This window comes from Podarcis filfolensis, assembly GCF_964270895.1.
Source record: "Podarcis filfolensis genome assembly, chromosome: 9".
In the NCBI taxonomy this organism is placed as follows: domain Eukaryota; kingdom Metazoa; phylum Chordata; class Lepidosauria; order Squamata; family Lacertidae; genus Podarcis; species Podarcis filfolensis.
The window spans coordinates 64,956,184-64,982,392 of record NC_139610.1 but is presented as its reverse complement, the minus strand read 5'-3'; the positions used below and the strand labels follow the sequence as shown (position 1 = coordinate 64,982,392).

At 44.7% G+C, this 26,209-nt stretch overlaps 1 protein-coding gene across 1 annotated transcript in view; it reads right to left on the bottom strand.

Moving 5' to 3' along the window:
- Positions 1–19,744, bottom strand: part of RASGEF1B (RasGEF domain family member 1B) — a 253,126-nt gene extending 233,382 nt beyond the window's left edge. Inside the window, exon 1 of the mRNA XM_083571443.1 lies at positions 19,543–19,744. Coding sequence (XP_083427569.1) covers positions 19,543–19,611 — 69 coding nt within the window. The 5' untranslated portion in view covers positions 19,612–19,744. The remainder of the gene's footprint in view (positions 1–19,542) is intronic.
- Positions 19,745–26,209: the final 6,465 nt, after the last annotated feature.

Here is a 26,209-nt window from a genome sequence, read left to right as displayed (position 1 = left end):
ACAACACCTGGGAAGCAATGCTCCAAGAGGTTTTTCATTTGTTCTGTGCTTTCCAGGCATGGATGCAACTGGTTTTGCCTTTGCACCACCATTTTTCCTGGGACAACCTGCTCTTTACTGCTGAATCAGAGAAATCCACAACTTGATTTACATTTGCTCCGATTCAGCAGTAAAGAGGGTTTTTTTCCTGGTGGGGGGGGGAGCAGCAGGGCAAGCAGACATGTGGATGAGCCCTTAAAAACTTTCGAGAAGCATTTATTTTATAAAAACCTATCTAATGATGCCAACTTTGAAAAGAGTAAGAGTAAAAAAAGCAGACTGAAATGCAGTGTTGCGTCTTATTAAAACTGGCACAGAGAATCGGGGTTTTTTTGTCCACTTTGATTCCATTTTTAAATAATACATGGCAGCCTCACACTGAGCCATCAAAACGCAACCAACTTTTGAGTTCTATCAAGATTTCTCTTCCAATGCTGATTGCGGAGCCGTTTATTAACATTTCAGTCCTTTGTCAGGTCTTGTCCTTTAATATACCGAGCTATCAACTTGTCCAGTCAGATAGGAAAGAGAGACTTAAAAACAATTCAGGTTCAATAACGGGCAGCATTTCAAAGACTGGATGCAATTTATTTCCTGCACGGATGTCCCGACCAATTCCTCCTGCCCTTTTCCCTTGACCCGCAATGTGCTTCCCTCCCATCTCATTTATCGAAGATTGTGACAGTATTTCATTTCCAACCATGGGTGAAAAGCAAAAAAAAAAAAAAGTCTGCCAGCGGCCGTTGCGCCAATTATGTCTCTATCTCCTTTCCAAGAACCTCCAGGTTATGTTATCAAAATTTATCAGGAGCAGATTTATAGGAGATATTTTCTTTCCCCCACTTCCCCCCCCCCACTGTCACTGAATCAACTTGACATCCAGTCTTGTCTCAGAGCCTGGCATGCTGTTAGCACAAAAGTGAGGGGGGGTAGGGACAGTGAGCTGAAGAACGCCATGTAGAACATCTCAATACATTGCAAGACACCCAAAAGCTTGTCCAGCTGCAATGGCTGGACGTGCTTGAACTAAACACATTGCGGAGCCCTGCACACTTTAATGATATTCCCTAGCTGGCATGGAGGGATGAAGAGATGTGTTTATGTGGGGTCTAAAGGGACCCCTGACCATTAGGTCCAGTCGCGGACGACTCTGGGGTTGTGGCGCTCAACAGCTTCCGGGTCATGTGGCCAGCATGACTAAGCCGCTTCTGGCAAACCAGAGCAGCACATGGAAACGCCGTTTACCTTCCCGCCGGAGCAGTACCTATTTATCTACTTGCACTTTGACGTGCTTTGAACTGCTAGGCTAGGCTCTGTGGTTTTTAGACCACAGCGCCACCGCGTATGTTTATAGAAATTTCTGACTTCATGTGCCCTGGAACGTAGCCTGCTGTGCAGAGGTAGGAGTCACACTGTTCCACTCCTTTTAATAATAATAATAAATAATAATAATTTTTTATTTATACCCCGCCCTTCCCGGTTCACAAACCGGGCTCAGGGCGGCTAACAACAAATTTTAAACACTTTAAAAGCAGCATAAAATACAGTATAAAAACATGAATAACAATAAAAATCAAAAATAAATTAGATAATCCCCAGGGCTAGCTGGTTGAACTGGTCCTACTTGGCCAGCAGGGAGGCCAGGGGAGAATTAGCTGTGGGGACTCAGAGCGGGTGAGCAGGTTTTGCCTCTATACACAGCCACAACTGGCATGTGGATCTTGGAAAGTTGTTCACAACGTCTGGACTGGAAAAGATGCTCCTCAGCCCCTCATTAAGGGCTTTAACCCCTTTCGGCATGATCCTCTGCTGGCTTGCATAAGAAATCTTAAGAATCTCCCTACAACGTCCCTCCTCTCTGCTTATGACCTGCCTGGCTTCATTCTGCTCAAATTTAAGAGCGATGGTAGCATTTATATGGAAAACATGCCTGAGCATTCTTCACAGGCATTACCAAAGTATTCACACAAAGTATCCCCTTTTGATCCTGCCAACCTAGCAGTTCGAAAGCACGCCAAAGTGTAAGTGCCGTATTTTTCACTCTATAAGACGCACCAGACCATAAGACGCACCTAGTTTTTGGAGGAGGAAAACAAGAAAAAAATATTCTGAATCCCAGTAGCCAGAACAGCAAGAGGGATCGCTGCGCAGCGAAAGCAGCGATCCCTCTTGCTGTTCTGGCTTCTGGGATAGCTGTGCAGCCTGCATTCACTCCATAAGACGCACACACATTTCCCCTCACTTTTTAGGAGGGAAAAAGTGAGTCTTATAGAGCAAAAAATACAGTAGATAAATAGGTGGGAAGGTAAACGGTGTTTCCGTGCGCTGCTCTGGTTCTCCAGAAGCAGCTTAGTCATGCTGGCCACGTGACCCAGAAGCTGTACGCTGGCTCCCTCAGCCAGTAAAGCGAGATGAGCGCCGCAACCCCAGAGTCGGTCACAACTGGACCTAATGGTCAGGGGTCGCTTTATCTTTACGTATCCCCTTTTGAGGATCGGTGGCTGAGGGGTAGCCACTTGCTAAGCCCATCCTTCAAGATCATGACTTCCCGGCTCACCACTCACACTCTCTGAGCTGCGTTGCTTCCACCAGATTTCATTTCAAGGGGAGGGGTTTGGCAAAATTAGGAAGCCCAGAGCTCATGAGACTCCGTGTTTTATTCATAACATTTGTGCGCCTGTACTTATCAAACATTGCTGGAATAAACAGGCATTAATTAAATAGCCAAAGAGCTCACAAACTGAGCAAACATCAATTAAGGGATTCCATCAAAAGCCTAATTAGAGAGCTCATTAAAAAAATTTCCAGCCCCTAAAGGAACTCCACCCTCAAACAAATTCCTACACAAATAAGCAAGAACTTGCTGCAATTTTGTCTAGACTCAACTCAGTTGTGTCATACTGAGAAAAGGATCATCATTTTAATAGCAATTGGGGGAAAGATGTATGAATGGCTCTGAAAGTCCCTTTACCTCCAAACAATGGGATACGTGTGGCACTGTGGGTTAAACCACTGTGCCGCTTGGGATTGCCGATCAAAAGGTCGGCGGTTCGAATCCCCACAACAGGGTGAGCGCCTGTTGTTCGGTCCCAGCTCCTGCCAACATAGCAGTTTGAAAGCACACAGTGCAAGTAGATAAATAGGTACCACCCCGGCAGGAAGGTAAACAGCGTTTCCATGTGCTGCTCTGGTTTCGCCAGAAGCAGCTTAGTCATGCTGGCCACATGACCCAGAAAAACTGTCTGCGGAAGCAGACAAACACTGGCTCCCTTGGCCTGTAAAGCGAGATGAGCGCCGCAACCCCAGAGTCGTTCGCGACTGGACTTAATTGTCAGGGGTCCCTTTACCTTCACCTTTACCTCCAACCAAGGCGCATAAACCACAAACATTTAATGCAGGGGTTCCCAAGCTGTGGTCCATGGACCACAAGTGGTCTGCAAGATTCAATCAGGTGTTCTGTGAATTTGCAGCTGAAGATGGGAGACAACACATCCATTGCATCCAATATTGATATTGATTACACTGGTCAACAACAAATTTGTTGTCTGCATTTTTTCAGTTGATTTAGGACGAATGTGATGTGCTGAATCCAAAAATCACATTGGTTTTGCTCAATCAGGTCAAGTTTTTGAGCTATGGCCACATGTCGTTTTTTTACGTTTTTGTTCACATTTACGTTTGTGTGGAGCATTTTAGAAGAAGTTGGTGGGGGTAAAATGCCATGTTGTTTTGATTGGAAATGATTATTTTAATGACAAGAAGTATTCAGGTCCAATAGTTCTGGGTGATTATGTCAAAAAGGGATCAGTTTGAAGTCATAAAACCTCGAAATCTTCCATAAATTGCTGTGGCTCCATAAATTGATGGGATCAACAGAAAGAACCGGAGCAGCCTCAAGTATCCTGATCTTCAATCAGCATGTTGTCCTGTAGCTCATTGTGATGAAATTCCAGTGCCTATCTTCGGAGAACTTCCTGACATTAGTGACAAAGATGCCTCCAGTGTTGAAGGACATGAAGAAGAAGAATAAGTGGTTCTTGAAGATGATGCTCCACATCCATTTTCCCAAAAGGAGTTGAATGATCTAGTTCGCGACCTCAGCTTGTCAAAGGACTCTGCCGAACTGTTGGCATCCAGATTGAAGGGGAAAAACCTCCTTTCTGACAGTGCTCGCATCAGCTTCCTCCGCAACAGGCATCAAGAGTACCTCTGTTTTTTCTCGGGAGAGAAGGACTTGGTGTACTGTGCAGATATTGCGCAGCTTCTGCTCAAGCTTGGAGTGCCACAGTATGAACCCAAAGATAGGAGACTGTTCATTGACAGCAGCAAGCGATCACTGAAATGTGTTCTGCTACACAACGGCAACCAGTTTGCCTCTATACCCCTGGCTCACTCGAGTACACTGAAGGAGAACTATGAAGCGGTAAAGTATGTGCTGGAGAAAATTGGTTATGATCAGCAGAAGTTGTTTATTTGTGTTGACCTGAAGATGGTGAACTTTTTGTTGGGACAACAGTCTGGCTTCACCAAGTACCCATGTTTTCTGTGCATGTGGGATAGTAGGGACCATGCTCAGCATTACATGAAGAAGGACTGGCCTGTGTGGGAGGAATTGGTGCCTTGCAAAAAAAGGAACGTCATCAACGACCCTCTGGTGGCCAGAGACAGAATACTCTTCCCACCGCTGCACATCAAGCTCGGCTTAATCAAGCAGTTCACCAAGGCTCTGGACAAGGATGGTGACTGCTTCACTTACTTGTGCCAGGCTTTTCCAGGATTGACCATGGAGAAGTTGAAAGCTGGCATCTTTGACGGTCCTCAGATCCGTCAGCTCATCAGAGATCCAGAGTTCGGAAAGTCAATTAACAAAGTGGAACTGGAAGCGTGGAAGGCATTTGTTCTGGTAGTGAAGAACTTTCTTGGCAACAATAAGGCCAGAAACTACGCAGAACTTGTCAACAACATGCTGACTGCTTTCAGAAACCTGGGCTGCAACATGAGCGTCAAGATGCACTACCTATTTTCACATATGGACCGGTTTCCTGAGAACCTGGGTTCAATGAGTGACGAGCAGGGGGAGAGATTCCATCAGGACATGAAAGAGATAGAGAACAGGTATCAGGGTCGCTGGGACTCAGTCATGATGGCTGACTACTGTTGGACTCTGAAGAGAGACCTCCCTGCCGCTGAGCATTCCAGGAGTTCCAAGAAACGGAAGTTCAAGCCCTGAAGTTTGAAAAATGGTGAAGCAACATGCAATTTACGTGTACTTACCTTTATCAATGCCCACCATTCAGTATACAGTAAACCTGACCTGATGGAGAGAAACGGATGCCATTTCCTGATTTAGCAGTGCAAAAATACCCTAAATCAGTTGTAGAAATCTAGACAACATTCAAAAAGTAAAAAATTGTTGCCCAGTGTTATTAATTGTATTTTTATGGCTTCTTTCATTTCTTATGTACTGCGTTTTATTGTATTGCAATTTGACCTCCATGGAATTCATACCATGATACAACGAGTACAGTATGTGAGAAATAAAAGAAGCAATAAAAATACAATTGAAAATCATGCAGCATCTAGCAGTGCAAACTACAATTGCTACAATAGGCTGAAAAGATATTTCAAGTGGTCTGGGGAGAGATTCAAAACACTTTCCCTCTCCTTCACCGAAAGAATCCAGGGAATGGCAATTTGTCAAGCATTCTGGGAACTGTAGCTCTGAGAGGGGTGAACTACAGTTCCCAGAATTTGGGATGGTGCTATTTAAATGTATGGTGTATATACTGCCAGAATGTCCCAGAAATGTCACAGTGTAGATAGCCAGCACCTCGCCAGCATTGGATATTCAGAGATAAACTACCTTTGACTGCAGAGTTTCCATTTTGCACTATTATGGTCAATAGCCTGTGACAGATCATTTGCTACTTTTAAAGATAATGTTAAAGCCATCTAACCAAGTGGCCAGTATCAGATTTTGTGTCCATGAACTCCTTACGTTACATCTGTATTAGAGGGGAACTACTTCCATTTGTTTCTCCTGAATCTACTGCCATTGGATTTACCTGGAGGAACTCATTCATTTTTTTTCCACATTCTTCGTAATTTTATACATCTTTGCTGTGTCTCCCTGTGCACACACACACACAAACAAATAATTTAGCATGTTTCATGTTGCAAAGGAACAGAACTTGTGGTTTTGGTTTGAAGGCTGTTGTGCACGGGAGGGCCAAAAATTCACAGGAAGGTTAAAAGTACATGGGGATGTTTTGTTCAGGATGATGGTCACAGGAAGGTCAAAGGTTTAGGCACAGAGGTTTTGCTCAAGTTTCTTCATAGGTGTTGTGGGGGGGTTGCAATTAAGGGGAAATAGAAACTTATCAAAGACTCTCCTCCTGATTCACTGAAAGTGGAGAAGAAGTCAAAATATTGTACAGTGGTACCTCAGGTTAAGTACTTAATTTGTTCCGGAGGTCCGTACTTAACTTGAAACTGTTCTTAACCTGAAGCACCACTTTAGCTAATGGGGCCTCCTGCTGCTGCTGCGCCGCCGGAGCACGATTTCTGTTCTCATCCTGAAGCAAAGTTCTTAACCTGAAGCACTTTTTCTGGGTTAGTGGAGTCTTTAACCTGAAGTGTATGTAACCTGAAGCGTCTGTAACCCGAGGTACCACTGTACATACATCAATATAGAAAACTGGGTAAGCCGAAAGGTTGTGGGGTCAGAAGCTTGAAAAGCTGGAGGTGAAGAATTGCAAGAAATAAAAAGAGATGAGGCACTTTAAGAGATCCAAAACATTGGAAAGTGACAGAGTGCAAAGGAAGTAACCAGGAGAGGGCAAGGAAGAGACCAAGAAGCTGAACTAAGGGATGTAAATTGATAAGAACTGCCTTGGTTAAGGAAACAGTGCGGCGGAGCTATAGCTGTTTTGATTTTGTTCTAATGGGTAACAACTCAAACTCACCCACCCTCTGAAGGTTAAACCAAACATCAGCAGTCATTTTCACTCTGCCTGCCCTGAAACTTACAAATATCACCGGACTGAATACTGATCCCAAATCGAACAATTGCAGCACCACGGACAGCAACCTGTGCTACCGTAAAAGCAAGGGGAAGATAAATGAGATTTTTCATTTACCCGTTCATGTGTCCATTGCTTCCTGTTGAATGTCGTATCCTAAGAAAAGGCAAATCTATTCTTCCTCCGGGACACCCCTATGAAAGAATATAGTCTGAAGAAGGGAGTGAGGGGGGACTGCTACCGATATTCTAGTAGGGCTGTTTGTGCTTGGAAATTGCTGTAAGTCAAAACAGTTATTCGAAAAAGCAACCTATAAATGATTAAACAATTAAGATTAAGAGATTATGTTCTGCAAGTCCCTTATAGCTGATTCAAGTGAAAAACTGACATCATAAAAAATCTAACAGGCAGAGGGGCAGAGTGAGTTGGTGAGTGGTGGGCTTGTAGTTTGTTTTTTCTTCTGGATGTTGAAAGCTAGCTCAGCACAAATGTCAAGAAGAGGATGTTAATGAAGATAGAGAATTCTCCAGCAACCCAGAAATTAGATTCAGCAGATTATCTTTCTGGGCCTGAACCATATTTCCCCTCTCCTTTTCAAGGAGCGGAATCCACACATGCTAAGATGTGGAAACAACAAAGCCCAAATACACATTTTCTTCAGCTTTCAAGGGGTGGAGGGAATGCGGTTTGAGTATGCATGCACATTAGAGCAGGCATCTCCAACCTGCGGCCCTCCAGATGTTTTGGCCTACAACTCCCATGATCCCTAGCTAACAGGACCAGTGGTCAGGGATGATGGGAATTGTAGTCCAAAACATCTGGAGGGCCAAAGGTTGGGGACACCTGGGTTAGAGACTTGCATCCAGTCGAAATGTGAGAGAGGGGGACTTGCAGCATATACATCTTTACTCAGAAGTAAGTCCCAGCTTACTCTCTGGAAAGTGTGCATCGAATTAGAGCCTTAAACTGAGCTTTTGCATTTTTGTGATGTCCTGCTGTTTAAGTTACAGGGAACCAGGCAGAGGGCCTTCTCGGTAGTGGCACCCACCCTGTGGAACACCCTCCCACCAGATGTCAAAGAGAACAACTACCAGACTTTTAGAAGACATCTGAAGGCAGCCCTGTTTAGGGAAGCTTTTAATGTTTGATGTATTATAGTATTTTAATATTTTTTTGGAAGCTGCCCAGAGTGGCTGGGGAAGCCCAGCCAGATGGGCAGGGTATAAATAAATTATTATTATTATTATTATTATTATTATTATTATTATTATTATTAGTTCCATCCTCATCTCTGTATTGCTTCTGCTGTTTTCAAATGTAGGAGAGACACCCTCTCCAAGCAGGAAAGCCTAGATCAGGGATGAGGAACCTGTTGATGGACCACAAAGACCAACAGGGGCACCAACTCGAACAAAATATGGAGGGGGCAGGTAAGCCCCACCCCACATAATCAACTACATGACACGGTACATGCATGCCATTTGAATGGCAACTTTTTTGGGAGGCGCCCTCTCAAATATTTTATTGGGGAGGGGGCAAAGACCCCTCGGCCCCTAGGAGTTGGATCCTATGAAGGCCATCACTGACCATACTGGGTGGGGCTGATGAGAGTTCAACAGCATATAGAAGGCCACACATTCCTCATCCCGCGCCTGGATGCAAACTCAAAGCAGGTCCTGGAAGAAGTTATGGGGGGATGGCTGACTCCCTCCACACAAGCACTTCCAGCGGTGAGGTTCTGTTGCAGATCCCACTTATTAATGATACTAGAGTGGGGCTGGGGAACTTTGGCCCTCCCGATGTTGCTGGACTCCCACTAGCCCCAGCCATCATGGCCAAGGGTGATGGGAGTTGTAATCCAACAACCTCCCCCACCTCTGTACTAAAGGAATACAGTGGTTCCTTGGTTCTCAAGCTTAATCCGTTCCGGAAGTCCGTTCCAAAACCAAAGCGTTCCAAAACCAAGGCACGCTTTCCCATAGAAAGTAATGCAAAATGGATTAATCCGTTCCAGACTTTTAAAAACAACCCCTAAAACAGCAATTGAACACGAATTTTACTATCTAACGAGACCACTGATCCATAAAATGAAAGCAATAAACAGTGTATTGCAGTCGCACAATCAATCAATCAGTAGCTGAACTGGGTTCCACATGTTGGGATACTGCCAGGGAGACAAAGGCCATCATGCCCCCATGCCGTCTCCGTTGCGATCCATCGATCTCCCGTAGTAACGCATTATCAGTCAATTAGTGACACGAGCCTCAAGAAATAGCTTGCCACATTCCAGAGCTCGTGCACACTCTATCAGCAGCGTTCGTACAACAAAAGATGCACTCAGGAGAGCATTATCTACAACTTTATTCAGCGTTGCTCAGAACAAAGAAAAAACATGACTGCCTGCTTGCGTGTTCAGGCACAGAGAGAAAAAGAAAGCAATGTACAAAACATAAACTTCCTGTGAACAGGAAATACACAGGCTGTGACACAACAATCTGCTTCCTTCCTAAGGTGGAACGGAAATATCCTAACACCACACAGTCACACAAAAAAAGAGCCACAAGAATGCAAAATAAATAGCAAAAACAGACAGACCTCAGCGTAACACTCAAAACGAAAGTGTGGCACTCAAAACAGAAGCGTGGCACTCAAAATAGAAGTGTAACACTCAAATCAGGGCATGTTCAGCTTCCGAAAAACATTCGCAAACCAGAACACTTACTTCCGGGCTTGCAGTGTTCGGGTTCCAAGTTGTCTGAGTACCAAGGCGTTTGAGAACCAAGGTACCACTCTAATGTGACGCTAAGCAAAGATGACTCTGAGAAATTTGCTAGTTTGGAGAAGTACACAATCTACTCAAAACCCCTAAGAGAAGAAGTGGCGTAGAAGTATAATGAGGAAAGAAACTTCACCTTTCTCTCTCAAATAACAACATGTGGACTTCACAAGCTAAATAGGATACTGGAGTCAAAAGAAGCTACATCGCCATGGGAATCCCCACTCATCCGCCTTGGTACCCGGGATTTCTTGATGCAGGATGCAAAAGACTGAACTTGCACTTTGACATGCAAGCCATATGCTCTGCTATAGAGGCAAGCTCTCTCTGTTCCTGCCTGTCACTTCAGGGATCTTTCCAAGGCTGATCTATCTAGCCTCAGGGCTTGTTATTAATATTGCCATCTAAACCCCCCCTAGAGGAAAGAAGTGTTTCGTCTCCACAGGGGTTCACAGTGCTTCATCTTAGGAACACCAGCAAACAATGATCAGTTCCCTCTTTTCTCTCTCTCCCCACCAAGCCTTCTTTCAAAGGCAATGTTAAATGAGGGAGGCTTGCTCAGGAATAATTTGCAAATAAAAAGGCGCAGGATTTCAATGCAAAAGCCTGCGCAAAATAAGAAATTGGTCAGGGGCTTCTGCAGGGCAGCTTGAACCACTCTTTCAGTGCAAACCTGCTATTGCCAAGGTCACCCAGTATCAAACTAGATGTGACGATATCCAGATCTTTGGGTGAATTCAGCTGTTGGCTCAAAGAAAGCATTTCTTTAAAATAAAAAGTGGAGAAGGGGCAGGAGAACTGGGGTGTGTTACAAAAGATGTGAGGCTCAGGTATGGGATCCTAGGCTGCATGCACGCCACACCTTGAAGGCACCTTCCCACCCCTAAATAATCCTGGGAGTTGTGGTTCGAAACGGGTGCTGGGAATTAATAGTACAGTGGTACCTCGGGTTAAGTACTTAATTCATTCCACAGGCCCGTTCTTAACCTGAAACTGTTCTTAACCTGAAGTACCACTTTAGCTAATGGGGCCTCCTGCTGCTGCCGTGCCGCCGAAGCACAATTTCTGTTCTCATCCTGAAGCAAAGTTCTTAACCTGAAGCACTATTTCCGGGTTGGCGGAGTCTGTAACCTGAAGCATATGTAACCTGAAGCATATGTAACCCGAGGTACCACTGTACTGTGCAGGGTAAGTGACAGCTCCCAGGATTCTTTGGGAGAAGCCAGGTGCTAAATGTCCAGTATGCACATGGCCTTATTTATTGGAGGTGCCAGGAACTGGACCTGGGGCGTTCGGGCCAAACTACATCTTACACCAAGAGACCCGTGTTTAATTCCCCATTTTTATTTCCCTAAATGTGGAGGTGAGGTTGTTGCAAATTTAATCCTCCAGGTAGTGTGAGCTAGGGACATACAGTATAAAATTATATAAAAATTATATATATATTAAAAATAAATAAATTGGGAGGTGCTGGTCGTTGTTGTGTGTGTGTTTTTTAGAAAATTGCAATGCCTTGTGAAAATTGCATTTTGGCAGAGCCTAAAGTCCAGGGATGAAAGCTTAACCATTAACGGACAAATTGCTTTAGGTAAATGGTTTCTCTTCCCTCGGAATAACAGTAAAGAAAACAAAAACTCCCTGGAGTAGATACACCTCTGGACTGATGCAGCCGATCTCTTCTGACTTCTTACAGTGGTACCTCGGGTTAAGAACTCAATTCGTTCTGGAGGTCAGTTCTTAACCTGAAACTGTTCTTCACCTGAAGCACGGCTTTAGCTAATGGGGCCTCCCGCTGCTGCCACGCAATTTCTGTTCTCATCCTGAAGCAAAGTTCTTAACCTGAGGTACTATTTCTGGGTTAGCGGAGTCTGTAACCTGAAGCATCTGTAACCCAAGGTATCACTGTATAAACCTGTTTCCTGTGTTTCTACTTTCCCAATTTAAATTCACCCCGCATCCCTGCTTTTTTGCTCCGTGGTGGGAAAATACAGGTGTGATACACGGGGACCTATACTTTCTCCCCTGCGGACCAAAGTAGAAGCTTGAGTGGGGCAATTTAGATTGGGGAAAACAGCAGGGAGGCAAATGGTTAAATGCCCCCCAGCTCTCATGCTGCTTCCCCATTTATACCAGCAGCACACAGGCACACAGGCACAGTTGTATCAAAGTCAGGCTCTCCTGGAACAACTTCTTGCTGGCCCCTTCTACACTTAAAGCATGTCCGCTGCAGCTGAGCTACAATCCCTCCCCCTACATCCAATCCAAGGGACTATTTTGTATGCCATTAAGCTTTCCCCAGCCCTTCTTCTCCCTCCTGGAAATCCACGATAGTTTTGCAATGGATTTCCCCTGCAAGTGGGATTATTGCTGCTCAGCTATTTCCACTGACTGCCTATATTTACAGTGAGATTAATGAATCCTTTATTAAAGCCCCTGCTATTGAGATTGAACTTTATTCACGGCAAACTGGGCGACGTGTAAAGCTATGCATAGTTTTAATTAGTCCATTTCCCTCAGAGGCCTTCGGCTTGAGGTTCGGGGAAGGAATCTGAGTGGCTGTCAATAAATTAAACCATTACATGAATGCAGCAATAGTCCCTTCTCTTTATTCACTGCTGAAAGCTCTATATATAGGACACCTAGAAACCCAAAGTGATTCATCAAAGAGTCCATTATTCTGCAGGAGCTTAGACTTTTCTGCTTCTCAGTGGGGTTCCTGTTTCTTTGAGGACTGTGTTCAAGGCACAAATTCAACAGATGAAGATGGGGTTCCAGTTCCCTGAAAAACAGAATATATCTCCCATTCCTAAGCTCTCATAAGAAGAAGAGTTTGGATTTGATATCCCGCTTTATCATTACCCGAAGGAGTCTCAAAGCGGCTAACAATCTCCTTTCCCTTCCTCCCCCACAACAAACACTCTGTGGGGTGAGTGGGGCTGAGAGACTGCAGAGAAGTGCGACTAGCCCAAGGTAACCCAGCAGCTGCATGTGGAGGAGCATGTGGTTCACCAGATTATGAGTCTACCGCTCTTAACCACTACACCACACTGGCTCTCTAAGCCCCTCTGTGTACCTGTTGGGTTTCCCAGCAGGAGATATGGGGAATACTGGTGACCATTGAAGGACTTTCTCCATCTACAGCAGCCATGGGGAACCCTGTGACTCTCCAAAGGTTGCTGGACTCCAACAGGGCTGTCCTTGGTCTTTCCAATTTCAGCAACACCCTGTGCGAGGCCAAAATTCAGCACGCCGCCCTGCCTCTCACCTTCGTTTCTGCTCAATTCACTATGTCATAGTTGCATAGCCCTGTGGCTCCCACTAGGCTCGGCGTCCAGTGTGGCAGAACTGGTCACACTGCCCTAAATCGACCTCTGACTCCAACTATAATTACATGATTCTAATATCCTATGAAACACCCATTACTCAAGCTTTAGTTTCGGGTTGAACTCCTAGGCAACATCATGCCAAGGTTTCCCCTTTCTCCAAAACTGGAGGCATCATCCCTGGTTAGTTTATTTATTTGCCTATATTTATTAAAACATTGGGACACAGGTGGCACTGTGGGTTAAACCACAGACCCTAAGACTTGCCGATCAGAAGGTCGGCGGTTTGAATCCCCGCGACGGGGTGAGCTCCCGTTGCTCGGTCCCTGCTCCTGCCAACCTAGCAGTTTGAAAGCACGTCAAAGTGCAAGTAGATAGGCAGAATCCGAGACCAGGGAGAAGAGTCGCTGGAAGAGGATTGGAAGAAATTTAAAGACTATCTACAGAAATACTGTAAAATTAATGAATGTTAGAATGATGTTGGATAGAAATTAAGTGGTTTCCAGCTGTAACGCTTTAAGAATATGGAAAAAGGGTATAAATAGGTAAAAACTTAATTAAAATGATGTTGGATTGGAAATAAGTGGTATTAGCAACAAAGTTAATAAGAATATGCAAAAATGAATTGATAATGGATGAAAATACTGAGTTATAAAATGTTAAGTTATAGAGATAAGATAAATGAAAGAGGGTAAGGATTTGCTGATTTGATTATTTAAATGGGAATACAAGAAGGGGAGGTGTGAGGAAGTCAAAGAAACAAGCAAATGAGTTTTAAGTTATGAAAAAGAATTGTTTTTAATTTTTCTTATTTTTCTGTGTGTTTATTCTTATTTTTTTGTTTCTTTTATTATGTGTTTTTGTATATTTGTTTATGTAAAATCTTAATAAATATTTCTTAAAAAAACAAAACAAAGTGCAAGTAGATAAATAGGTACCGCTCCGGCGGGAAGGTAAACGGCGTTTCCGTGCGCTGCTCTGGTTCACCAGAAGCGGCTTAGTCATGCTGGCCACATGACCTGGAAGCTGTACGCCGGCTCCGTCAGTCAGTAAAGCGAGATGAGCGCCGCAACCCCAGAGTCGGCCATGACTGGACCTAATGGTCAGGGGTCCCTTTATTAAAACATTTATTGGCAGTTCTTCAACCACCACTCAGAGAGCTTCTTACAAAAGAGGGAAAGAAATAAAAACACAACAAGACGTAACAGGCAAATTTGGCAGGCACTTAACAAGTCCTGCATAAATGAACACACATCAAATGGCCTAGGGCAGACATGGCCAAACTTGGCCCTCCAGCTGTTTTGGGACTACAATTCCCAACATCCCTGACCACTGGTCCTGTTAGCTAGGGATGGTGGGAGTTGTAGTCCAAACAGCTGGAGGGCCAAGTTTGGCCATCACTGGTAGGGAAATGAAAATAAAACCACCGACTTTTTTCTCTCTTTAAAGTGAAAACAGATTATGTCAGGCAAACTTTTCTGGGGACAGACTTCCATGAAAGGGTGCTACTACTGAAAATGCCCTATCTCTATTCACGATAGCTACACAGACACCATAAATTTAAAACACAGTTGATCCCTCCCACCCCTCGAAATCCTGGGAGCTGTATTTCACTTTTCACAGGGCTATAATTCCCAACACCCTCAAACTACAGTTCTCAAGATTCTTGGGAGGTGCTTTAAATGTGCCTTGAATTTCTACCACCCACTTTACTTTACATGTTGAATGAAGTAAGGGATATGTGATTCAGGATTCCTGGGTCCTAAGCTTTTAAAGCCAGCACTTTGTATTGTGCTTGAAAATGGACACACACACACCCCAGCTCAGTCTTCCTCTCTGACGTCAGAGTCACAAGGCTGTACATATCTCAAAATTTGCAGCACTGAATCTAAAACCTGCTGGAAATGTAAAGAAAAAGATGGTACATTTTATCATATGTGGTGGGAATGCAAAAGGGTTAGAAATTACTGGGAAATGATATATAATGAATTGGGGGGGGGAAATGTTTAAAAAGACTTTTGTTAAGAAGCCAGAAGCATTCCTCCTAGGAATTTTAGATCAAGATTAAAAAAAAAGAAAATTGGAAATTATTTATGTATGCAACAACAGCGGCAAGAATTATATTAGCACAAGCTTGGAAGACAGAAGAAATACCAATGAAAGAACAATGGCAAGGGAAACTAATGGAATATGCAGAACTGGCAAAATTAAGAGATAAAATACATGAAAAGGATAACAAAGACTTTAAAAGAGAATGGGAACCATTTACAACATATATGAAGAAACAACATAATTGGACTCACTGGCAGGGTTTGAATAAACAATTGTATATAACAAAAAGGAAGATTATATGTATTGGGGAAATTTTGGGAAACAACACGCAGGGTGAGTAATATGGAAATAAAACAAAATGGGAATATGAGAGAAGTCCAGGGGAGGAGGGGGAAAATATGGAAAATTGTTAGAGAAATATTGTTAGAGGATGTATACATGGGGAAACCAATAAAAATATTTAAAAAAAATAAATTTGCAGCACTGGGCGGGGGGGGGGGGGCAGACTCTACATGGCCTGCTGAATCCAAAGATACATTTGAAACATCAAACACGCACGCAGAGAAGCTAAAGGCCTCTTTCATCCAACACACAAAAGCAATTCCAGACGAAGAAAGTATCAAATGGAATTAGAAGCACTTGCTAATTCACCCTCTGTTCTTCCCCGAGTACCAAATTCTTCCCGACACTCAACTTGATGATGCTGAAGCCTTTTGTGCTGTCAGATGTAGGCGCTGCCAGAGGAGCCAGCTAATTTTAGACGACCCCAAGAGCTGGTTGGCTGGGCCTGGGCCTTTTGATGGGAATTTTGGGCGGCAGCAAATTGCTCTCGTGGATCTGAAGTGTGCATGGCACGGGATGCCAAAACGTTGCACGGAATACATCTTGAAGTGAAATAACAATAATTAAAAAATGTCCTCCTACACATGTGTCGAATGAAGAAGCAAAAGCTTGCAGTGCTTGAAGTCCTGTTCTTCAGTAGCTCCTGCCATGGCTTGTGAGGCCATCACAGATAAGGCCCTGCTCCTTGCAGACATTAATGTAACCATAGCAGATTATTGAGTTCAAAGCAGCGTGTCATTCGATGATCACATTGTGGTGGGGAAGAGAAGGGTTCTGATGGGGGAAGTCATCCCCAAAGGTCTTCTGGACCAAGGGGCTTTATAAGCAAAAGCCCATCGCTTTGAATTGTGCTCAGAAACTAATCGGGAGCTAGTATAATTCCTTCACCACAACTGTTTCATGCTCCCATCAAGTCCCTTGCATCTTTAACTGGATAATGGTACACACGCCCAGCTTTCTCCCACAGCTGAGCATCTGAAACTTCTCATAAAAGTGATTTGCAAAGGAGGCAATTATATCCTTGTCAGCTGCAAAAACCCAGCCTTCACCTGTTGCAATTTTTAAAAAAGTTTTTATTGGGTTTTTTAAAACTAGTTCCCCAAGTAGATTTCTCCCAGCCACAGACCTAATCATCCCATCAGAGTCCGAAGTCTAGAGGTATATTTTTCTTTCTTTTAAAATACAAATTGCTTCCTCCATGGTAGAAGGGGGGGACCTAAATAGGTGGAGTTTTGGAGGGACTGTACAAGTTGCCATCTGAGCATCTGATGTATGCTCTGTGCTGTCTGCTGAGAGGAGTAAATTTGCTTCTTCTTATACCCCCCTCCTTGCGTATTTTTCAATAAGCACATATTACAAAGACAGAGACATCACCTTGCCGACAAAGGTCTGTATAGTTAAAGCTATGGTTTTCCCAGTAGTGATGTATGGAAGCTGGACCATAAAGAAGGCTGATTGCTGAAGAATTGATGCTTTTGAATTATGGTGCTGGAGGAGACTCTTGAGAGTCCCATGGACTGCAAGAAGATCAAACCTCTCCATTCTGAAGGAAATCAGCCCTGAGTGCTCACTGGAAGGACGGATCCTGAAGCTGAGGCTCCAATACTTTGGCCACCTCATGAGAAGAGAAGACTCCCTGGAAAAGACCCTGATGTTGGGAAAGATGGAGGGCACAAGGAGAAGGGGACGACAGAGGATGAGATGGTTGGACAGTGTTCTTGAAGCTACCAGCATGAGTTTGACCAAACTGCGGGAGGCAGTGGAAGACAGGAGTGCCTGGCGTGCTCTGATCCAGGGGGTCACGAAGAGTCGGACACAACTAAATGACTAAACAACAACAACACAAAGGCTTTACAACTCTTTGGAACCCCTTCCTCCAAAAGGAAAATAAACATGTCAGTGCTTCTTAATCAGGTCCTTTCTGGGCTTATATTTTCGTTTCTGTGGAGCTGTATGGAAGAAGCAGGTCTTATCGTACAAAAACAGAGAGCCAACAAAAGAGGGGTGCTTTCTGTAAAGCCATTAACTCAAGAGCCTACCAAGGCCTACCTGCACCACAGGTGTGTTTTAGAGCAGCCCAGGTGAGCCATCAGTGAAGCCTGCATGAGCCGAGAGCACACCCTAAAACATCACCCAGAATCCCTTGCAGTGGATTCCCAGGTTCCCCGGTGCAGAGAGCTAGAAAATCAGTGGCTTAAGGCTTCTGTCCCAGGAACTCAGCCCAGTGTGTCTTCCAAGAAAACGTCCTTAGCACTGGGATGCTATAATATTCCTCCCTGCCTCCACTTTGTATTCAAATTTCTGCTGACAAAGAGCTGAGGACAGCACAAAATACACTGGGCTTAATCTTTACTTTTGCCATAAATCGTGCTTATTGCTCGCTGCCTTCCTGTCATTGTTGGCTGCAAGTTGCCTGTGCTGGACTGGCTGGAGGTGGCATGATCCCAAACATGGAGCCAAAACCCCATACTATGGGTGGATTTACTATATATCTGTGTATCTCCTTTCTGCAGGGAGACATAAGTGGTAGTGGCCTCTTTTGAGCCTCACCACAACCCAGTGAGGTAGGTTAGCCTGAGAGACAGTGAGAGACCCAAGGCCACACCAGGTGGAGCAGACATAGCTCAGTTGGTAGCACACGAGACTCTTGATCTCAGGGTCGTGGGTTTGAGCCCCGTGTTGGGCCAAAGATTCCTGCATTGCAGGGGGTTGGACTAGATGATCATTGTGGTCCCTTCTAACTCTAAAATTCTATGGAACCCGGGGGTTCCTTGCCCATATGCAGCATTATTGGGGGGGAGAGCCATAACTCAGTGGCAGAGCATCAGTTCTGGCATCTCCAGGTAAGGCTTGGAGAGAGCTTTGACTAAAATCCTGGAAAGACACTACCAATCAGTGGGTCCCCAGATGTTGTTGGACTACAACTCCCATCATCCCTGAGCCCTGGCCTTGCTAGCTAGAGGTGATGGGAGTTGTAGTTCAACAGCATCTGGGGACCCAAGGTTGAGAAGGGCTGGTTTAGACAGTACCGAGCAAGCTAGACCAGTGGTCCGACTCAGGGCAACACAGCTTCCTGTGTTCCTGCGTACACGTATAAATCTACACATTCCAACTTTAGAAGTCGTGCCGTCTAAGCAAGACGGAACCTCGCCAAAAGATGCAAAAACCAGCTTTTAAACTCCTAAATACAATGCCCAGGAGCTGAGCCAAAGTTGGCCAAAGTCATCTCAGCTTCTTATTTGCGAGAATCACCTTGCATCGCTGATACTTAGAAAGCACACACGAGTCTGCAACCTTTTTCCCCCTCTGTCGTTTTCCAGCTCCGCCACAGTTGAAATACACCTTCTTCATTCACATTCTAGACCTTGTGTTCCCCTCTACACACACACACACACACACACACACACACACACACACACATGCATTTGACAGTTTACTGGAAGTCACTTTCTAGTTCAATTTCCTTTGGGGAATCAACAGAGGATGCAGACTTTACACCGAAAACCTCTTCCTAGACTAACAAGTGCCCTGGCTCCTTTCTCCACCCACCCGCCTCCCCCCCCCCCCCCCCGCCACCGCAGGAGGATGATTTCAATCCTCCAGAGAAACAGGCAGGAAATATCCCTGCTTGGGGAAAAGCTACAGATATCCCCAGCATGTGCTGCGGATGTCAAGAGGGTACAATTAAACTCCAGTCAACTGACAGCTAACGCACTGATGTGTCAAGTGGAAGTCAGTTCTGCTCTTGCGTTGGAGAACCACAGGTGGGTCCATCTCCTCCACAACCACCACCACCCTCCTTTTTTACCCCACCCAGAAGGCAGGCTAGCTAGCACTTGAAGGGGTGGGGGTGGCTGTGATGACTGTGGAGCCCAAATCTGGCCAAAGGAGGCATTTTGAAGAAGCAAGGAAGCACAAATGCAACAAGGATATCATCAGATTTTTTTTTAGCTTGCACCTGCACCCTGCAAAACCCCCTGGCGCTTACCTCGAACATGGGGGAGTGTCCCTTGCCCGGCAATGTGCAGCCCAGAAGCACCGCGAGAAACTTTGCCATATACAAGCAGAGAGGAAGGGTTTTCGCCCAGAGATCTTGTTGACACGGTGCCAGGTAGAATATCCTTTGAAGGCGCAGCAGCAGCAGCAGCAGCGGTAGAGAAAGAGGGGTGCTTCCTTAGAGCCAAGCCCTGGCCATTCCTTCCAGGAGAGAGACGGTCTTGTTTATCCAAGCTCTTCCTGCCCCACCATTGTGCCAAGGAGATGATACGATGGTGCGGAGGGTCCCCTCCTGACTCGCCCAGGTCTGAAGCGGCCTGAATTTGCGAGAGGTAAGGCAGGAATTGGACAGATCCACGGCAAGAGAAGGGACCAGAGCTGTGTGATGCTTGCTTCCAGCCTTTCCCAGCAAATGTCACTATTACTACAGTGAAAAGGGGGAAGGGCCCCGCAAGGGGGAGGCAAGAGGGACAACGGTTGCAGAGCATGAAACGGCTGGGAGGGGGAAGGAAAAAGGCATCGCCTTCTGTATCACTGGGTGGTTTTAGAGGGAAGGGGGAGCGCAGGATTGGAGCTGCGCCAAACTGTCTGTTCGCAACAATTGCTGAACAGGGGTCAGGAGGCTAGCAAAGGAACCGGTTTCAGATCTAAAGTAGGATCTTTGCGCAGCTATTTTCAGGCTGGCTAGGGGTGTGCAAGCCAGATCGTTTCTGGTCCCAGAGCAATGTATGTAGATTGGGCACCTCTGCCGCAATTGCACACACACTCAAATTTGTGTTCTCTTTTCCAAGTGGGATGAAGATTCCCTTCCCTCAAAAAAAAAAAAAAAGGCTGCGGCCAAGCACAAGTAATAATAATAATAATAAAAATAAAATGTCAGTGGAACTTTTCCCCATAACATTATTAGAAAGGGCTTAATCGGATGAATTTCTGCCTGCCACACAGCTGTTAAGAGCCCTGCTGATCCCCAGCGCCAATGCTAAACCATGTAAAAGAACTCAAGTTACAGATACAGGTAGGTAGCCGTGTTGGTCTGCTGTAGTCGAAACAAAATCTAGGACTTGCCGATCAGAAGGTCGGCGGTTCGAATCCCCGCAACAGGGTGAGCTCCCGTTGCTCGGTCCCTGCTCCTGCCAACCTAGCAGTTTGAAAGCACGTCAAAGTGCAAGTAGATAAATAGGTACCGCTCCAGCGGGAAGGTAAACGGCGTTTCTGTGTGCTGCTCTGGTTCGCCAGAAGCGGCTTAGTCATGCTGGCCACATGACCCGGAAGCTGTACGCCGGCTCCCTCGGCCAATAAAGCGAGATGAGCGCCGCAACCCCAGAGTTGGCCACGACTGGACCTAATGGTCAGGGGTTCCTTTACCTTTACCTTAAGTTTGTTATTGGTATGAGCTCATACCAATAACAAACTTCGTTGGTCTCTAAGGTGCTACTGGAAGGGATTTTTTTATTTTGTTTCAAGTTACAGAAATGGTGAGCCAATTAGCGCAGACCTTTCGACAGTTGCTCCAAGTCTGGCAACACTATGCTCTACGCTTGGAGCAGGACCTGACATGTCATTTCAGATGGGAAGCGGCTGGGTTGTCAGAAGAGATATAGGATTTGCAGCAACCGGGGTCCACTCTTGGATAAAGTCAAGGTTAAATTGTTTAAAAGCAAACAGCAGTGTGTTCCAAACACAAACGCTGTGGTTATTTATTATTTATTCCTCATAAAATAAGTGCAGCAATGCAATCAGCACAGGTCAAAACACCACTTTTTCCTCTCCAAAGGGAGTTGAGCCTGTGACTTGACGTTTAAGTGTTTATACCAGCAACAACAGAGACCAAAGGAAAGCAAAAGCAGCCAGAGCCACATATGCAGTCGGTCGTAGTGGCTTCCAAAAGGGGGGAGAATCTTGCCTTTTTGCTTTGCAAGAATTCTAGCAACCCAGAAGTGTGGCATAAATTGCCCTGTTGTCTGTTGATCCCTTTCCCTTGCTCAGCCTTGGTTTCTGTACACACACAACACAGCAGAAGTGGGGAAATTGTGGCCCTACACTTATGGCCCACCAGCCGCAACCAGCATGGCCAATGGGCAGGGATTATGCCAATTGCAGTCTAGAGAGCATTGCAGAGGGCTGGACTAGATGACCCTTGAAGTCCTTTCCAACTTTGCAATTCTATTATTCTATTATTCTTTTTTAAAAAATAATATTTATTACTTTTAAACACTACAAAAGAGAAAAGAAAGAAAAAAGAAAATGAAAAGAAAAACAATACAATACAATATATAAACATTACACAGCACAACACAACATTTACACAATAAACAAAACCAAACCAAACAAAAACAATTTAAAACTCAAATCATTTCAATATCTTAACTTTCATTCACTTGTTTCAGGGACCTCCTCACACCTCCCTTTTTGTCTTCCACTTCTATTAATTGTTTCAGCAAATCCTTTCCATCTTCCTCTATTTTCTGTCATGTAGTTATCTTAACATATTTTGATCTTATTTTCCCTTTAATACTCTAATAGTCTAATTGTACTTAATTCCTTATAACATTTCTACTAAAGCCATGTAACTTCATTCCAACATTTTTCTAACACTCATTAATTTACAATATTTCTATAAATAGTCTTTAAACTTTTTCCAATCTTCTTCCACCATCTCTTCTCCCTGGTCTCGGAATCTGCCAGTCATTTCCACTAAATCCATATAGTCCATCAACCTGGTGATCTTCTGTCCGAGGCTCTTAACTCTTTTCCAAGTCCCTTCTGCAAATCTTCTTCGTACTTATTCATGCAGTTTACTTTGTCTTCTGCTGATCTTATTTTTGTTTTCCTTCCTTTGAGGCTGGAGAGCAGATCTCGGGGAAGCTCCCACCTAGAGATGATTTTATTCCTTTTTGACAGGGCGACCAAATCTCTGTAGTTAGACCCAAGATCCAAAATATATTTCGGGACGTCTTTCAAAATTTTGTTCTTTTCTTTTTTCCCTCCTCTTCCAAGTCTGAAGGCCCTCACACGTTTGATCTCTTCTTGACCCAAGTCCTCCAGTTCAGATAGGACTCTGGTCCTCAAAATCTGATTTTCTTTAAATTCAATCATAGAGGGCATCAACTTATAATCATCAAGTTGCATCTGTAAGGCTGGGACACTCTCTCTCTCCAATTGTGTTACTTTAGGTTCAACAGCAACAGCAACAACTTTCTCCCTAGCCTTCTCCGCAGTTTGCCATGTCAGAGTAGAATCCTGTATCAACTTCTGAATAGTTTCTGTATTAGTAGTCACTTTTTGTCCCAAATTATCAATTTTAGCAGTTGCCACATCCGTCTTCTTGTTGAGCTGTTCCAGTGAATCACTTATCTTACTTAAAACAACCACTAAGGCCTCTTCTGTTGACATTCTTAAGCAATCCAAGGTCAATCCCAGAATCTCACGGCTTTTAAGCTTGCAGCTGGAAATTCCCCCAGCTCAGCTCTTGTAACAGTTTCAAAAGCTTCCTCTAGAGGGAAACAGTTTCTATTTGTATTAATCCTTTTAAACACAGTTCAAACATTAAATTTAGTTTCAATTTTCAGTTACTTTTACTCCTTTTTAAACGCAGAAGGAGACAGTGGAAACAACATATTTCTCTTGTTTAACTAGCTGTCAGAAAACGTTCTATTCACAGGCGATGAACATTCCAAAAACGTCAGTCTTACTAGCAGCCCGTTTCCAGGTTCAGAGAGGTGGTATTTTACGTTCTTCACTCTCTCCTGCAGGTTTACATAGTCCAAAACTTTCCCCCTCTTCTCCTGCTTCCAAGGGGGGGGGGTTAATAATTTTAATCGATGGAGATTTAATCCTTTACAGAAGACTTTCCAAGACTTTAGCTTGCAACCTCTTTGCTTCAGTCTATTTACAAAAGGGGAAGGCGGACTTCCTGTTTTAACCCTCCCCGTTTCGGTGCCAAATTAAGACTTTAAAATATCCAATTCTCCGCTCTACTCACGGGTAGTTTTAAAATCAAATTGTCCACAGGAAAAAGTCAGCGCTCTCCGGCAACAGCCATGCAGCTTCGCTCCGTGGAAGAAGCAGTCAATTCGAAGCACCGCGCCGCTCACCCCACGTCACTCCGGATCCCCGAAACCGGGTTTCCCCGCGAGTAGGGGAGGCGCAAAAGGTGCCAGCAGAATCCCAGGTTCACAGGCTTCACCCGCCTGTGATTTTTAATGGGTCTCCGCCTTCGCCGTGGCGGCCAGACCCGGATTCCCACGAAGCAAATTCCTCCCGATCAGAGGAATTCCACCATTGCCGGAGGTGCTAACCCGGAAGTTATTCTATTATTCTATTATTCTATTATTCTATTATTCTATTATTCTATTATTCTATTATTCTATTATTCTATTATTCTATTATTCTATTATTCTATTATTCTATTATTCTAGGTTCCCCACTCCTGGTAGACAAGGCCAGCCCAAGACTTTTTTTCTGCTGTGTGTGAAGGATGAAGTGCGGCCTTCCCTATTCCATATACAGAAGATGACGGGATTGGCAGCTGACCCTTAATAATAATATTATATATATATTAAATTGTAAAACAGAATATTTTATATATATATATAATATTCTGTTTTACAATTTAAAGTACTCATTTTTACATCCTTAAGATATCCATGACTTCCCTTCTTCTTTTTCCCTGGTTCATAAATCCTTGCATTTATTACAGAAACTATACCATTCAGTATTCCATTATTACATCCATCAAAACTTATTTACACTGTTGAATTTATCTTACTGCTGCCAGCGTTTTCAGGGTGGAAAACAGGAACAGCTGGTATGCGGGAAAAGAGGGAGATCCCCGCCGCGCCTGCGTTAACTAGGGCAGGCCATGCCCCCAGAGCCAGCCGATTGGCTGGCCAGGGGGTGACGCGCCCGGGGATTCCCCCAATCACGCGGGGGGCTGGGTACCAGCCACTGGGTGCGTGGTGGGGCTGTGACACCCACAATCCCACCTCCTCTGCAGGGTGGAAGTGGCTTTGCCAGGAGTTAGACTAGATGGGCCTTGGGGTGCCTTCTGTGAGTCTGTTATTCTACAGAGGCTCAAAACAAGCACAAATCACTGTTGCTGGAGTACCAGCTCAGGAAGATTGGAGCAGGCAAGAGGAGTTCAGGAAGAAAGGGGGTTGGACTAGATGACCCTTGGGTCCCTTCCAACTCTATGATAGGCAGACTCAGCCCTCCAGATGTTTTGGGACTACAATTCCAATCATCCCTCACCACTTTTAGCTAGGGATGATGGGAGTTGTAGTCCCAAAACATCTGGAGGGCCCAGTTTGCCTATGCCTGTCTATGATTCTATGAAAGCCCAGTCTGCCTTGCAGCATTGGCCACCTAAGGAGGCTGCCTCACCTTGCCTAATGATAGAGCCGGCTCCATCCATACACCCAGCTGTGCAAATGAAGGGAAAGCAAACCTGGAGCCCTGATCTCTTGCCTCTGAGTGGGGAAATCTTCCTTTACCTCTACAAATACCGGTGATGTTAATAAGCCTCCGAAGTTAAAAAAAGAAAATAACATCCCTTCTCTAATTTCCTCCAGCGTTATAATGCTGATTTAGATAGTACTTTGCAGCTTCAAAGCACTTTGCGGGTATTAACTAATTAAACCTCTCACCACCCCTCTGCGGTAGGTAATGTGTGTTGAAAGGAATAATTCGAACTATTCTGACACATTGATAGCTTCTAAATTAACTACTCAGGGAAGAGATGTAGGCAGCATAAGAGGCAGCCCCATGAAGTATTGGGTTGATAGCTGCACAACTGACAATGAATGATGGGGGGTGGGAGAAAGAGAAATTTAACATGAATTTTATAAGGCTGTGGTAAAGAAGTACCCACAGGATTCCAGCCACACATCACTCCATCCAAAAGCAAAGGGCAGGACGGAAAACATGGGCATTTTAAAAAAAGATATGAGCCCTACAATAACTTCCCTAGAAGGGGAGTTTTATTTTAAAAAGAGAAAGATTAACCTACTGAAGATATTACCGCTCCTTGAAGAAATTACAACTTGCTGAAGAAACCGAACATTAATGAATGGTACAGAGAGGGCCATTGGCATTCTACAATTTGAAATTTTTGGTCCATAACACAAGCAAAAATCCTCTTTGGACTAACTGCTTTCTTTTATGAGTCTCAGTTAATTAAAAAAATACTTGATTAATCACCTGCCTTTCAGCAGGTTAATTTGAACAAATTTGCATATCACCAGAATCTCAAATTAGGTGGGTGCCTTTGAAGGTACCGAAGGGAATATGACATAACTTCCCGTTTGTGAAATAAATGCTACTCTAACAGTTTGAGGATTTGAATTGGACCAAGGACTGAACGGGACGCGGGTGGCGCTGTGGGTAAAACCTCAGTGCCTAGGACTTGCTGATCGTATGGTCGGCGGTTCGAATCCCCGCAGCGGGGTGAGCTCCCGTCTTTCGGTCCCAGCTCCTGCCCACCTAGCAGTTCGAAAGCACGCCTAAGTGCAAGTAGATAAATAGGTACTGCTTTATAGCGGGAAGGTAAACGGCGTTTCCGTGCGCTGCGCTGGTGCTGGCTCGCCAGAGCAGCTTCGTCACGCTGGTCACGTGACCCGGAAGTGTCTGTGGACAGCGCTGGCCCCCGGCCTTTTAAGTGA